The following is a 16,915-nucleotide window of genomic DNA, read 5'->3' on the forward strand; positions in this document are numbered from 1 at the left end:
GGGCAAAGCAGTTTCATGTATATTTAATGTAAGGTGTGGTGACTGATTGTGGACTTGAAGCATGCACTATGTAGCGCGCAGGACAACATTCCTTCTTACAGGTTCTTGGTAGCTCCTGGCTTGGCTTTGAGATGCAAGCTGTGCATGTATTTATTGGTTTGTTTGTTTATAAACCTGGTTGATGTAGACATGGATGGAGAGACCTGAACTATTCATGTGGTGATGATTTGACATTAACGTATAAACTTGCATTACATAATATTAGTGGTCAGGAAATGAGTAGAAACTACTAAGCTCCGTGTGCACACGTCAGCAGTGCTTAAACAAGAAGCAAAGTTATTATTGCAAGACTAAGAAATGGAAACAGTGATGCAGTGATAAATCAGGTGTGTCTGATGGCAGCACTGTTCAAGGAAAGTATTGCAGTGTTTTCACAGGTTCATTATTAAACTGATTAATTGCTACATATACTCAGGGTACATGCACTGACATGTAAATCGACAACTGTTAAGATAGGTGTGTGTGCTCAAATGGAGACTAAACGATGGCTTACAAGTTATATTTAAAAGAGATCTCCCTGACATTAAATCAATCGTATAACTAGACCACATCTGAAGAGAGAAGATTCTTTGGTTAGCTCACGGTTAGCTTTTTCTAATTGTACTGTCATGAACATTTAAATTAGGCCTGTAAAGGCTGAATAATCTATCTCTTGTTTATTTATTTATTTATTGCTTTGTTGTTCATTTTTTCTGAGCAGTGCATGGTCTGAGCTTGTGGTGACTTTGCTGGGAATATTGTGGCATTGTGTTAACACACCCGAATGCTCCAGATCAACAAACCACCAAAATATCTGGCTTTATCGAGGTGCTCACACTTTCTGATGATGATGTTAATCAATTAGTCATTAAATGGCTTTGATTAGCTGCACCGGACACTTAGCCTCTTGTTATGGAAGCAGCAAGAGTGTATTTTACACAAGAGTGCACAGAGTCTTGTAAATCACCCACTGAATGACAGCAAGTATTACTGGTTAAAGAAAACTTGCCTTTTTTTAGGTGCTAGAAAGAGTTACTTGCAAATGCAAAGCAATCTTTGGCAAATTTGAATGTGCAAAGCAGTCAATTATAGATAAATATAATTATGGGCAGTTTTGCATTTTAGATAGCTAGAAACAGAAGGCGAGTAAGGAAGTGTCTTGAGGTGTTGCAACAAACTGCACCACCCTCAGACATATTCCAGACACTGAAGTCACCACTTGTGTGATTTCAGTACTAAAGTGGAGTGGTATAGGAGGTATAATTTGTGCTCTTTACTGGTGCAAGATAACAAACAAGATAACAAAACAGAATGCAGCACAATAATCATTTGATGTCAGTTATTCAGTTTTCTCTGTAATTCAACTATAAAATTCTCTTTATTGCACAACCCCGCTTTCACTTGGACTTCTGGGTTGAGAGAAGAAAATGTTTCTTGGCTGCTGGGTGGACAGATGACGTACACTGTACATTTGTGTATTTGGTTAGTCAAATTTGTTCCTGTGTGCTCATGGATGGGTGTGTGTTGAGTAAGAAAGGGTGGGTGCCCTTTCCCTCAATAGCTCACAGACTTAAGTTCGCAGCCCCTCTATCTGCTGGATTGTGTTCCGAGCTTGACTCAGGGACTGATTGAATGCTTCTTTGTGTGTCGAGAGCCAGTCGCACACTTTTTTTCTGCGTGTCTTCCTATATTTCCGACATACATTCCAATCACCTGATGTGGTTAAAACAATGACAGGGTTTTCTAAGACCCTTCTTGAGTTTTACTCTGATTGTAAGCTTGTATTTTCTGTCATGACTTGTGTCTATGCCAGAGGCCAGTGTTGAATGACAAATTACCACGTGCAGCAACACAAGCATACACTGTAATTTGTTTGAGGTATATAGCACTTGCATTACTTCATTTGCAGGTGCAAGTCTACAAATACATCGCATGATTTACACCCTCTTAAATCTTGCTGTCTATTTCTCTTGTCCCTCATGTAGGAAATTGCTGTTCTGAAGGATGTCAGGGCCCTGCAGATGATCCCCGGTGAGCTGGTTAAACCTTTCAAATCCAACTTTCCCTCTCGCCTGGCTGAGAGTCGGGCTGAGCTACTCGAGAAACTGCTCATTGAACTTGGTACAGAGAACTCTGGCTTCACCCTGGAAAATGTCATGACGGTAAACAACCTGAACCATAATAAATATGTTTGGTGTGATATTTATGCCATTTCTAAATATGAATGTACTAATGTGTTTTCTTTGGGTGTACAATTAAATAAAACCTACTATATTTAAATCATTAGACAGTGTTACGATCCACAGTTAATGCCTTCCTGGAAAAAGCGACTACAGCATGATATGTGCTATATAAACTATATAAAATATGGAAATCTGTGTCATTCCACTTCAAAGTAGAAAAGGAAAAGGAAAGATCCTATAAGCTGACTTTCTGTTCAGTAATTGTGGTGCAACTTTACAGAAAGGCAGCAGTCCCTCCCAGGCCTTCTGTGGCCATTCATTTACGTAAACAGGCCCTCAGTAATGTCCAGTCAGCTGAGTCAATGTTGTCACTGCTGGCACCCTCTTTAACGTCTCCTGCACTCCTTTGGTTTCCAGCAGTGACCTAATATCTATGTGCAAACTATCCAACTGTTAAACTGAAGCAGGCCAACAAACTGTCTCGTACTGCTCTCTGAAACCTTTTTGAGAACCAGTACATGTAACGCTGCTGGCTTTAGTCATTTGTTCAGACATGCGTCACTTTCAAATTAATGTTATTCTCAATTTTATTAACTTATTCCGGCAACAGTAAAAGAACGCCACAGTCTTGCAGTATTACAGTATGTGCTGTTCGTATAGATTTAACAGTATGTCAAGGGACACATATAACATGAGGTCAGTTTTATTAATTTAGCTAAAGGATTTCTGTTGAGGAAAACTCAGAATATGAACAAAGTATTTAGTGATTTACTTTTTCTGTGTGCACCTTGTGGTAAAGGCTCACAAACTGTATACAAATTCAGAATTTGTGATGTATGTGTACATCACTGCTGGTGCGGAAATGTGAAAAATTCCTGACTTATAGCAGGTGTCTCATTCCAAAAGCTTTTTTTCTTCCCTCGTGTCATTATTATCATGTTTCTCCAAGACATCCTGGTCTTTTAAATTAGCTGAGCGAGTCAAGATGCGAGAGAGAAAAGCATGCATTTGCAATCTGGTGCTTTTCCACACATTAACTTCAGAAGGTAACCAGTGTGTACATTTAGATATGAAGCGTAAAGGTTAAGGTGCTCTTGAATTCATTGAAAGGATTTCATGAATCTGTTGAAAATGTGCGTAATTTTTAACCACTCCTACTTTACCCCCCACTCCCAATTCAGCCCTAGTCTTGAGCAAATTGTTAGGTTTGTCCTCTGAGTTTCTCTGCCTATTGAAGCCAAAGCCACATAGGTGGAACTGCACGGACTGTGTTTGCATGCTCGGGCATGCTTGCATAGCTCCTGACCCTTTTTTGTATTGACTGCCACATGTGTTTGCTTGGAAAATATTTTCTGCCTGAATTGAGATGTTACAGGACCGCTGCGCTTCTTTCCTGACTGTCACACTTTACGCTTTCATGTAAAACACGAGCAGACAGCATGTTTAAACTGAAAGTCAATGAGGAATGAATGAATTGCCAGTTATTTTTATTACTTAGTTGCCTTGTCCCCGATGTTTCCCCTCGATATCCTTTAATCCACCTTGCTAATCAGATTTAGAGCTATTTTACCTGCAGACTTCTTCTTGTTATACCATCATCAGAGAAATTGCAACAGAGGTGTTGATATTTCTCATGGTGAAGACAGAAAAATAGAATTGGTTTGGCTTAGTTTCAGTCTGATACATAACAATAAGTAATGCAACTTTTATTTTGAAAGAATAGAGCGTTCAGATTGGCTGCTTGAATTATCCCTGTTGCGCAAACACAGAACTGCTACACTCTTCCTGAGGGTACAAAAGCATACATGACGCAGCACAAATGACAAAGCACAAAGAGCTGAGCCCGTATCATCATTGTGGTGACTGCACATGTGAGCGTTCCTTGCAATACTGTACTTTCCCATGTTATCGTATTTCTGTCACACTTAGGGATAAAGATCCGAATGATACTGCAAAACATACATAGCTTATCTATGTTCATTTGATTTGCTCTAGCAGCTAGGTAAATAACTGAATTGACTGAATCCGTCAGATAAAGCACCTAAAATGTTTTTTTCCCTTTGAAAAGACACGCGCACAAGCGCTCAATTCATGTAAAGGATGAACTAATGACAGTTGAATGTCAAGGTCATTTTCAGTCGGGAAAAACCCCAGATACTGATTATGACAGACTTTGAAGTGATGCGATTTTACATGCAAAAGGTCAGCTTCACTGTTGTAGTAGTTCAGAATACTTTTTAAAGGCTACAACTCAGGAGCAGAAAACACGTTCATGGAAATCCTCGTTCTCGGAAGTTCAATTCAATTCTGTTACATAAGTACAGCGTAAAATGTGAGATTTAATGAAATCTAGTCAAATGAAATTCACATGAAATTCAGTAGCGTTTTACTCAGAATTTTATTTCATGTTTATTGAGCGTGAAGAATCATTATTTGGAGTGTGAGCACATTTCACATTTGGTCTGATAATAAATTACAAAAATTTGTAATCCGCATATAATATTTCCATTCAAAGCCTTCCATAAATAATAGTGTTAACCACACCTTCAAATGTTTTCAGTCTTTAGATAGTAATTCTAGTTTATCATGTCTTTTGGCTGCTGTGACTGTCTCCCTCGACAGCTCAGCTACGGTTTGGCTAACATATTTCCTTTTCCTTCCACTGTTACTAGGGGGATCTACTCCGAGGTGGAAGCCAGAGTGAAAAAAGGGGGTGATTGAATTTCCTATAATTAAAATGAGAACTGGTTGGAAGATACAACAGAGAATAATGGCATGCTGTGCCTGAGCCGGTTGAGCAAGGGATGGGTGGCCTTTGCCTCTCAATGTTAATGTCCTCCACTGGCAGGATGGCCTTTCTATCGTCCCTCTCTTCACAGCAATTATGCTGGATAATAAGTTCATTTTATGTCATGAGTGTCACTCCTCTGAAAGGACTCTCAACAACGTTGTACATAAAGCTAAACTGGACATAAATTGGATACTGTAGAGTGTAAGTAAATATGGATGTAGCTTAACACATCCGTGACATTTCTAAGAAAAACAAAGGGTGCGTATCTCCTGAGGTGGCTTTGAAATGCTAAAAACGTTTAAAGATAGATGACGGAATCTGTTGGAGATATCGATCGAACAAGTTCTCTTTAGTTTGTTAAAGAATTTGGTTTTCCAAATCAGATGAGTTTTTCATTTATTTTTTTTAGTGAATACATTTAGATAGCATTTAGAAGTGGAATTCTGGTCCATCCCAGCTGTAGACAGATTCTCAAGGTTGTTGTCTAGTAAATACATCTTTTTTTTATTAAATATTTATCAACTGCAGCAGATTACAGTATAAAGGTTTAAAGGTAGAAGGAAAGGGGTAATGCACGAAGTCTTTTTGGTTCTTAGATGTGATATGTTCCCAAAGAAATCAGGTTTGAAACAGTTAACAAGGTAAGCTTGTAGAAGGTCAGTAATCTGATTTTAAATGATTTTCTCATAGCCCAGGTCTGTCTGTTCATCCATCCATTCACTGTCTTCTGCACTTACAAATATGCAAACACTGTCCTGTAGTGTTTTGCATGTAGACTGTATATAAAAGATGGATGCACTGTTTTAAGGACATTTTGATACCTAATTTTCACCAGTTTCATATTTTTCTTTCTTTTTTAACCAAAAACGACCATATTCAGGTTACATCTAATGCTAGCAGGCTTGGTTTATTAAGCTGCATCCACTGACTGTATGTTCTAAGTAACAAGTAAATAAAATGCTAGGATTTCACTCGTCTAAATGATAGCTCATTGGACTGGACGTACTAAACTGCAGATTGTTGTTGCTGTGTGGTACTTTTAGTATTTCTGGAAATCTGGTATGTCTTTAAACAAAAACATTCACCATCCAAATCTATATTATATATGGTTCATGGTGCCAGTCTGTAAGCATGTTGATAGCTGACGTTAGCCATTTTAAATAGTGTACAGTCTGGACTGTTTTGAGCACTTTGCTGTTGGCTTTTTGTTTTTAGCTTGGAAAAATGCAGCTTAAAGATTTTTCATGTAGTTTTTCAAACCTGAATTGTAACTGTGACATCAGTACATAAATGGACTGATGTGCGTTGCTCAAGTGATGATCCCTAATTGATCCCTAAATATTTCAGTCTCAGTTTTTTATATTTTTTTTGGCATATTTTGGATTAGAAATTGAATAATAATAAACCTTTTCATGTTTGTGGAAACCCTGTTGTTCCCTGTTAGTTCTGTACAGCGGCATTGGAGCACAGCGCATCAACAGTTCGAGAGCTGGCAGTGCGAATCATCTTATCCGTGTACCAAAAGGAGCGTAGTGCCGTCCTAAGCTACCTTCCACCCAACGATGCTGCAGTGCGAAAGAACTTCCTCTACAAAAACCTCTTTGATGGCTTTGCCAAGATTGATGGAAAGCTGGTAGAGACTCAGGCAAGTGTTTCTATTCCCCATTGCTGGTATTTAATTTTTATCTTAAAAAAAGAATGTTAAAACTACCCCAGAATTTGAATGGCTGTGTAAAATAGCACCTAAAGCCCCAGTCTGATGAGCTTTAGCTGTGTGTAACTTTAATTCTAGACCTTAATAACAAGAGATGCCATAAGTAAGAAATGAAGGGTAATAATGTGTGAATAGCTAACAATTATAGAATAAAAATGAGTGGATAGAAGGTAAGCATGGTAGAAAATTGAATATGAAATGGGCTAATGGCATGCCACCTTCTCCCAGACTTTAAAGAAAGGTGGGGGTCAGCTGGACGGACAGAAGGAGAAGGAGGAGATCCACTCTCTTCAGGAGCAGCTGGCTGCCTTAAAAGAGATCACAGTACGTAGAACTGTCATCAGTCTGCAATGACATCACATCTCATAACAGCTGTTAATTTCCATTTATGACTCCAGACTGACTTTTTACCTCGTAGGTGGTCACACACACAAAGTAATTTACATGTGAATAACACTTAAACATTATAGCCTCACTTTATGCCCTGTCTCAGTTAAAAGCAAATGATTGCATGTCTCTTTTTGGAACTTTGCTTTCTGACGTCTATTCTTATATATATATTTTGTCTGCTTGTGAAGGAGAGAGGCAATGAAAGCACCAAAGGACAAACAGCCAAGCGAGAAGTTCACAAAGCTGAGAAAGAGTCCCAGAAAGCTGGCAAAGGAAGTATGTACATACACAAATCACACCTCAGTTCCTACTCGCATCATCAGGTCTGAGGCAAAGCAAAAAAGGGATATCTGTTTCTGTGTGCTGACAAGGATGTGCCGATAAGCTCAGTGTTTTGAAATAGGCCCTGCTCATATGCATATGCAAACGGCAGTTGGAAAGGTGTTTTCAAGTCACAGCTCAACAGAAGGGTAACTGTAATTTACCTGACCCCCCCCCCAGCAATTTTGACCAAAGAACAATTTTCAGGACTTTGCGGGGTTTGAAATTTGATTTCCATTTATGTGGTATACTGTGTACCATAAAACTAAGATAATCAGATCAATGGTCTTATAGATATGAGAGCTTAAAAATGAAAAGAAAAAAAAAGACATCATATAACAACAGTATACAGACGGTGACCTCAGCATTTATAATCTAATACTTATAAAATTGACAGATTTTGAGACCTTGAAGTGTGTGTCTCACACACTAGGCTAAATTATGTATGATCTATTACCCCAGTATTTCAGCTGTGCCTTTAGATACAGAAATAATGATGCAAAAGACTGATATCAGCATGAGTGAGCAATAACTTTGCTTGTTAAGCTTTAAAGTTTGACAGGTAGGGTTGGTTAAAGTGTGTATAAATACAAAGGTCTGTTAATAGAATAATACATCAGTCATGCAAAGTCTAAATTACAATATGGGTTTTGATTCAGTAGTGCTGGCTGTTGCAGTTAACTATCATATTCGTTTCCAGCTGTCACAAAAGGGTCCCAGAACAAGATGATTGGCAGTGGTGATTTCCAACAATCAATCAACTGTCTGGACAAGTAAGTTACTCGAAATCCTGTGATGACCTTTAAAACATTAGTAATATAATCATCCTTTATGGCTATTTAAGACATATATGATTCAAATGGCCTTTATTTTTGAGAGTTTTAGTTTTTGGTGTGTATTCACTGCTTTTTCCAGTCGAGGTATTCATTTATCTTTCATTCTGCGTTCAGTAATTGTGCTTTGATAGTAAACTTTGGTACCATTTGATCCTCTAACTTTACACTCTGTTGTAGCTTGTGTATATTCTGCGGTAAAAAAGACGAGTCTTTCACAGAAGAAGGATTGGACCTTCACTACTGGAAACATTGTCCGATGTTGCAGCGCTGCGACGAATGTCGACAGGTAAACTGCTCATTTTTTATTTATTTTTCTCACTAGGTTTTCGTTTCTGTTGTAGACCTGAAGTCAAAGAGTTAGATCAAGCTGCTGAATGTATCTGTGCTGCATTACCGAGGTGATTGAGTATATCTTTGCATTGTGTTCACAGGTAGTTGAAATAGCCAGCCTTACAGAGCACCTACTGGGTGAATGTGAAAACAGGTCCAAATTCAGCCAGTGCCCGCTCTGCTCAGAGGCTGTGGCCACCAAGGACCTGACTCACCACGCTCAGGGTCCTGGTTGCAATCGTGAGTTCTCTCTGCTTTTCCATGCAACAGGAAACTGACTCATTTTTTTATTTTTCTCTGTTATCATTTTCATTATTAGGTGGGAGAATGGTAGGCAGGAATGATTGTGAGAGCTTGGTGTGCGCATGATAGGTCTCACTTGACTTATATAAGTGTTATTGAGAAAAGAACTGTACATAACAGCGAATGACAATTTCATAAAATCAAAACTGAACCAGTGAATATCCAATAATAGTAATAAAGCAGCACTTCCACAATATATAATGCAGCTATTTTTTAATATTTAGTAATTCAAGGTTTGATCTACATGAAATAATAAACTGGGAAGAAAAAAAAACATTTCAAAGATTTGACTTGATAAAAAAAACATTTGCATTCTAAAAACATGTCATTTTCCTAACCTTGTATATTACCCTGTATTTGTTAGTCAGGTGTTAGCCAGGCGACAGGAGGTGAGGACTAATAATAATAATAACTAATACACACTAAAAGAAGATTTCTACTGAGCAGCATGCTCTCTGTAAATGTACTATTTATTTATTTATATCATTATTTACATTTTAACTCTGTAATCCTGGAGCAAACTAGCATGCAAATAAAGCCTCGGCTATTTGGCTGCATATCATTTGGAGTGAATGATCAGTCTGACTCGTAGGCCTGCAGATATCAGGTCTGCAAAGCAGCCAGCTCCACAGCTTCCTTGTTTTTTTTGTTTGTTGGTTTGTTACAGTTTTACAGTGACTTTTTAGTTATCCTTTAGTTACGTTTCTCTTAATCCATGTCTGTGTAGGGATTTTCCCTTCCTTATTTTACCGCAAAATTTCCTCAGTCAGATTTCAGCATTTTATTAGTTTCAGAAGGCACACTTCCTGAATCAGTGATTAATTATTCTCTTATAGATAAACCTGCTTCCCCTCATGTACTTTTCCTCCTTGTTTAACTTGATTTTCTCTGATTTTCTTCCCCTGACTTTGGTTTAGCACCCTGTGGTTGTACATTTCCTTGATTACGTTTGACTCAAACTATTGAACCTCTTCAATTTATTGATTATTGAATTATTGAATTATTGAAAATTATTGAGTTTGTAACCTCTCTTTTCATAGTTGGGTATCGTTGCTGCATCACATTTACTTCTGTTCACAAAGCCAGCATCTTCAATATTCTGCAATAAAACACTGCAAGGCTTACACTACTTCTCCATCAGCAGCCATATGTTCCATGAATAATTGACACTGGCAAGCCTTTTGTTTACAGTAGTTCCCTGTTGGTTAGGCAGATAAACTAAACTTTCTCTTGTGCATAAGCATACGTTTGCCATAATAGACCCAGTGCTGAAAGCTGTGTTTTGTTTGAAGCAGTTTTCTTTCAGTACTGTAAATTCATTTATGGGAACTTTTCTGTAATTCTGTAAGAACTGACTTGAAGGTGTCGTCTTTGTGTTTCAGCCCCCGTTTTGGGTAAAGGCTCCAACCACTGTCCTCTGTGTCACAGCAACTTCACGCCCGGAGAGGAGGTGAGACTGTGTACTTGCACAAGTCAGTTAGTTAATTATAAATAATGGCAACATGTTTCACCATTGATTTACTGGCATATGGAAATGTCTTCTTTGTCAGAAGCAGAAGTAGAGATGCTTCACATATAATAAAACAGTGAAGCCTTTCGCAAACAAGTGAGGCTTTGGCAGCAAACAGGTGTTTAAGTAAACCACAGCTAATGTTGACCTTTAAGGACTTCAAAGAGGGCAAAGCCTTTGTTCTTAATGGGCTGTTTCATTGAGAAGATGAAGAAAGTACAATTGCATTCCTCACATTCCTGCTAGTCTCAGAAGAACTAAAGACAAAAGGTTATGATTAGCTACTTATAGATAAAACTTAACCAGATACAGATTATTCGTTTAATTCATTTCTTTTGTATACGACCAAATCACAACAACAGTCACTGCAAAGCTGCAAGTTATATTGTAAGGTAAACAATAATACAGAGAAACCCCAACACTCAGATGACTCCCATAGTGCAAGTACTTGGCAACAGTGGGAAGAAAAAAACTCCCTTTTCCCAGGAAGTAACCTCCGGCAGAACCAGGCTTGGGGAAGGGCGAGAGGAGGGAGACAAAACAGAGATACCCTGTGGACGAGAACCAGAGATTAATAATAACTGTACCGTGGTTTAGAAACACATTCACACATGGACAATGAACACATCTCATCTTCCTACCATTGCAAAATAGACCACATTTTATTTGAAACAGTGGCAGTTTGGCTGCTGACGCAGTTCACAGCTCGGTATTATGTAGGTAAAGTTTCATCTTGTTTGTTTCTATTCAAGATTTGACAGTCACTCTGTCAAATGGGAAATATAATCAAACCTTGAATACACATTTGAATAGAAGTTGTTGAATGTAATATAAACACAGGGATGATAGTTTTGTGTCATCTTTAACAAGCGGTGCTCGTATTTCAGTGCTTTTGGAGTCTCACAGCCAGCCATGCTTCTGTTTAGTGTGTCTGGGAAGCTGAAAGTGGATACGGAGCGAACAAGATTCTCTGTCTCACAAGGAGACGTAACACTTGGTTCTCCGTTTCATTCATCTTTCGTTCTGGTTTGTGTCTTTGTGGGGCCTAATGAATCATGCAACTCATGTTTCAGAGAGACAATCTTCCTGCACGTGTGCTCGCCCCGCCTGCCTCAGTTAGCAGCAACATTGTTGAGACACTTGATATACCAGGGCATAAAGACCTAAAGGTGTGACTGTTGGGGAAAGTTTGTGGATGTCATATATTACTTAATGTCCCTTGGCAGAATCTGTAGAGCAGATGTTTAATTTTTTCCGAGGAAAAAAAGGAAACGAGACTATAGCAAAGTTGTAAACATAATGTAGTAATGGTCCTTTTTATATATGGATAAATGCAACAGTTTGACTCAATCACCCACTGTTTACAAATATCCTTTCCTTTCATTAATATTCTATGTAGAAAAGCACATTGCCAAAGGATGATGCTTCACTGCACACTACAGTGACTACCTCCTCAGTACATACTGACAGTCTGAGGTCAAAGCAAAAAGAGACAAAGTAGATCTCTAAATTAAATGGAATTACTAGAATGAGGAAAGATGTCTAAGAGGTTTCAGAGTTTTCACTAAATATTTTTTAACTGTAATAATATTAATGACAAAAGTACAACTTGCTTGTCAGGTGTATTTAATAATATCCATTTAGTCCTGTTGGTATGACAAAATATGGGTTAAGAACGATTCAAAAACAACAAAGAATCACAAGAATAATTATTGATTTAACTTCTTAATCCTTAAAAATCACTTGCAGCCTAAACAAAACATGAGATATAGAATATACACATCATTTTTTCCAACTTTATGGTAACACGTGCAAAGTATTATTGAGCCTTTCCTGCGATGCGTTTATGCTCTCACTAAACGTTTGACTCAATGCATGCAGTTTCTCACTTCACGCTCTCACACAAGGGAGAAAAAACTCACAGAAAGTTGCACTCTCTTTGCTGGAGGAGAGGCTGTAAGCCCAATGAAAGACTGCAGTGTTAGTAGGTAGGGAGGGCAGCCATTCAGGCCTTGACTGGGCCTACAGTAACCCCATGGTTGTCGCAGTGGTGAAAGTGCCTGGGAGAGGAGCAAACTCACTGAGCTACTTTGTCCCTGTTCCAGGCCTGGAAGGCTCACCTCATGGGCAGAGAGGGCTGTAAACAAAACTCACGCAGGACTGCGGCATGCCAAAGAACCCAGCCAGCACAAGGTAAAGCATTCATACACATCCTGATTTTTTTTTTTAAATTTTTTAAGCCACTTTCCCAATGCTTACTGTGACAGGTACAGAGCGCACCCACGCTCAGCAGTTTTCCCCCAGTTAATAAAATGATGTATGTAAAAAATAGTGACAGATTAATTTGGAGTCTAGTGTAATGGGCTTTAGTGTATCATTTACATCTTTTGGCATGTTACTACCACCAAATGACCATCATGAGAATAACTTGAAACGTATCAGGACCTGCTCTGAAAAACGTTGTTTCATAAATTGACTTTTTTTCCCAGTTCATCTTCATGTTTTCATTCTCACTGGTTGATTTGAAATTCTTTCCAGCTCACATTTGGCAAAGTAGCGTATAGGTGCATTACTGGTTTATAGCACAAACAATAAGTGTTTGATCTGATCATAATGACATCACCATGTTATGCTGACATCACGAAACCTTTTTGTTTATACTGGCCTTTCTAGTATTGCAGGTTTCTTTGTTCAGTCTCCTGAACAATTTATTCTTGTCCTCTGTGGAGGGCAGGAGTCTGAGAACTTTTATGTAATCTACGATGTCTTCTGCTAAGAGGAAATCCTGTACTATCTGCTGACGACTCATTTGTCGGGGCTGGGCTGACAGGTGTTTTACAGATATTATGATTCTGTTTCTAAAAATCTAATTGTTTCTTTAATTTAAGTTTGTTACTTTGGTTTAGTGAGAATTTTAGAAATGTGCTGTAATTTTACTCTTTCCAAAACAAAACTTTGATTCAGTGTCTTTTGTGGTGGAGGACAAGGTGAGACGGAAAGGATTGTACTCAAAATTGTGCAACGTAGCGCTGTCACGAGATGAAGTGGAGGAGGGCCAGGCATTAGAGTGGGAAGGTGAAAGCTCAAAGGAGGATACACCAGCTTTTGAAGAGCCTGGGCAATGATAAAACGATCACATTTACTGTACATTTACATAATACATATTATTTGATGTAGGGCTTTGAGGTTTTGGGGTATAATAATTCCTAGACCGTGCAATAAGAATACACACACACAGAGATCAAAAGTTTGATTTCTTCTTTGACCCTGTTGATCAATATGATTAATAATATATATCCTAAAAGTGCATTAAACTGTAGCTCCCCTGTCGTTATCAGTTCAATATTTAAACAATACTTACATTTTGCAGCATGTAGCATTAAACAGGAAAACAGGATGATGCTAACCATTATCACCAAGATAGCTGGTCCTCTGAATACATCAAACAGACAATAATGAACCAAGTTTTAGAAAAAAATTAATATTAGATCACGCGACTCAAAGGGAGTTGCTAGTTTCTGACGGTAGCATTGTAACGTAAAACATTATTCAGCATATTTGTGTTAATGACTCGGATAAGCTAGGATACAGTTTTACTGGTTCCTTCAAAGCTCTTTCTTACATAATACTTCATACATAATACCTAAAGTCCATAATGGACTTCAGGTACTTTCATTTTTCTGCTGCTTAGCCTCCTCAAATACTGGCATATCATCCTCTGAGCTTTCACCTTCTTGGTCTAACGTCTGTCTCTCCTCCACATCATCTCCTGACAGCACTAAGAGTGACTCCCCTTCCACGATTCTGAATCCTGTCTGCCTTACTCAGCTCTTCCATGATCATTCTTAGTGCCTTATAGATTTGAGTTAGTATTATGTATGCATTTAGAGAGTTAAACTATCTGGAATTATGTGTTAAAATGATCTCATAGTTTCTTATTTCAGGCCTGTAGAACAAGTGAACAAAATGCCAGGGTGTGCCTCATAAGTGATGAGGGTGATCTACTCCCTTGGCAGCTGCACTTGGAAAACCCCAGAGACTATTTTGATGGTCATCACACCACGTCTTTATGTGTAAATGCTGATGTGTCAAAACCGGTTGCTAAGGGTAAAGAGGAGAGGGTCAGATTTTTTTCTTTATGGGGGAAAGAGTTTATATTCATCAGAAGATAGAAGACAGAAGACGAAAAAAAAATTGCCACTGCACCTTCCTTTCAGACACGAAATTTAAATTATCTGGGAACTAAAATCAAAATATCCAAGTAATTTTTAGGCTGGGTCTCGGGAGGTTAATGACAAAGTGCATGCAAGAATATAAAGGCTCCCTGCTTTAATGTTCCTCTAGCAGTTTACTGTAAAGTACCATTTTGTTTGTGCATATGTGTTTTGGTGTTTCCAGGCAGAGCTTTCGGTGGAACCAAGCTAAAGCAGGTCTGGTCATATGGAGCCCGAGCCAGAGCCAGGCCCATGGGCAGGGGCAGCCGAATCCCATCACTGGCTCCTTTAGCCAGAGGGTATCCACCAGGGAAGCGTTAAAGCTGGTCTGAAGAAGCCCAGAGACGTCCCCTCACACTTCAACAGGAGAAAGCCAACAGTACCAGACGACCCCACCCACTCCCTTATTTCCACATTCGGGCACTTTTGAGACGTTTCAGATGTATTCACTGACATATGCAATATATTTAAAGCCATTATTACTTTATGATTGAAGCCATTAATATATTTAAAGTCTTATAAGATCACAGAATTACAACACGGTGTTTTACCCATTGTTGAGAGGATGACGTAAATTCTAATCCTGTTATGTGCGACAAAGTTCACACAGAACAGAAAATTCTTTTCACTACACGTCAAGCCTCTAGCCTCTCACACACCTGTCTAGTAAACATAGGCACAAAGCGTGCTGTTTGCTGAAATCCCCTTATATGATTTGTTGGTTTTGAGGCTTTTTTTTTCACTGCCATTTAGAGCATCATTACAGAGGAATTGTACAGCTTTAACGGGTAGTTCCTCACTGTTGGACTGCACTTCCCAACTGTGACTTTGTGTGACTCACAAGATAGATTTTAAACAGAGTTTGTGTAAAGGTAAAGCAGCAGTGCACAGGGTGATATAACTTTAGGCTTCAGCTTTAGGTTGTCTTTTAGAAATTGACCCCTTATAATGCAAACAGTGTAGTGAGGTTTTATGATTAGTTTCTGAGTGGTTATCTGCAGCTTGTAATTTATACATCCTTAAACTACAGTACAGGCTCTCGCTTATAAACGTGCTATCTCCACGATTTTCTCACACCTAAAAACAAACAAACAAATAAGTGTAGCACATAAACATTTATTCTATCCTAACCTTCAAATTGTAGAGTTGGAAGAGGCCAAACCGCTTGGAGTATGTAGAACTTCACTCCTTGACTAACATGGCTTATGGCCTTCATCTTTGTATGTGTGCAAATGTGCTAGTGCAAGTTTGGACCTTTTAAGATTTCATCCTCTGATCCATGCACACTGCAGATAACTAGCTGTCCCATGGAACTCCACCCAGCTTCTACACACTGTAAGGATTGGCAAATTTATGCTCCACATCACAACTAAAATCAACAGTTTCTTGTGTAGAATCGGCCTATACCCAATGAATGGGTTGAGAAACTTCTATGGGTAACCGTTGCAGTTTCAGTAAAAATTTATCTAGTTGCTGCATCCCTTCAGAAGACGATGACTCATACCTTCTTGCACACCCAGTAACAGGAGGAGGAACGAGGTCACAGTTTAGTTACAAGCAGAAGATGTTCTTTGCTTTGAGGGAAGCTTTGCTGTCGACTCCACAGTTAGCCAACTGTTTACATATTTGCTTTCCTTTTATACATATTCTATATAGAAATAGCACTTTTGCCAAAGGATGATGTTTTACTGCTGAATTTCTAGCACACTACAGTGACTTACTTCCCTCCACAATGCCTACTGATAGTATGAAGTAGAAGTAAAATGAGACAAAGTAGGTCTCTGAATGAAACAGCACTGCTAGAATGAGGAAAGGAGTGGACATGAATATGCTACATACTGTATGTACACCACATTTTTCCCTCCAGTGTTCAGAATCACATCACTGGCTTCAAACTGATAGAATCACAAGCTGAAACGTTAAATACTACATATAACATTTAGCCTGGTTTATAATTATCTCTTATGTTGTGCTCATGTTGTGCTGCACAGTGTTATGATGACGACAAAGTGATTGTGATGTATCTGGAAACGGTAATAACATTAATGTGAGCGTATGTTTTATTAGTGGGGAAACAACTTGCTTTAGTCTGCTTCTGTACTGAGAGCTGCCGCAAAAGTAGATGTAAAAGTTGTGTTCATGCATTTGTAGTCAACAGCATTTTGGCTTCTTTTTTCTGCAGATGTATTTGTTAAATAAAGCATTATTCAGGGACCATTGCACATGTGCTTCCATGTAATGAAAATTCCCGATCAGTGTTTCACCATAAAAGTTACATGTAATA

At 38.6% G+C, this 16,915-nt stretch overlaps 1 protein-coding gene across 2 annotated transcripts in view; it reads left to right on the plus strand.

Annotated features, from left to right (window-relative positions):
- The window catches only part of cep104 (centrosomal protein 104), a 35,745-nt gene extending 18,892 nt beyond the window's left edge, over positions 1-16,853 (plus strand). For both annotated transcript variants that reach the window (XM_031755232.2, XM_031755233.2), the window contains 10 exons: positions 2,025-2,201; positions 6,458-6,658; positions 6,956-7,051; positions 7,306-7,393; positions 8,139-8,211; positions 8,452-8,560; positions 8,706-8,844; positions 10,290-10,357; positions 12,523-12,610; positions 14,816-16,853. In XM_031755232.2, the coding sequence (XP_031611092.1) occupies positions 2,025-2,201; positions 6,458-6,658; positions 6,956-7,051; positions 7,306-7,393; positions 8,139-8,211; positions 8,452-8,560; positions 8,706-8,844; positions 10,290-10,357; positions 12,523-12,610; positions 14,816-14,952 (1,176 nt within the window). In that variant the 3' untranslated portion in view covers positions 14,953-16,853. The remainder of the gene's footprint in view (positions 1-2,024; positions 2,202-6,457; positions 6,659-6,955; positions 7,052-7,305; positions 7,394-8,138; positions 8,212-8,451; positions 8,561-8,705; positions 8,845-10,289; positions 10,358-12,522; positions 12,611-14,815) is intronic.
- Positions 16,854-16,915: the final 62 nt, after the last annotated feature.

Source organism: Oreochromis aureus, linkage group 20 (assembly GCF_013358895.1).
Source record: "Oreochromis aureus strain Israel breed Guangdong linkage group 20, ZZ_aureus, whole genome shotgun sequence".
Taxonomy (NCBI): Eukaryota; Metazoa; Chordata; class Actinopteri; order Cichliformes; family Cichlidae; genus Oreochromis; species Oreochromis aureus.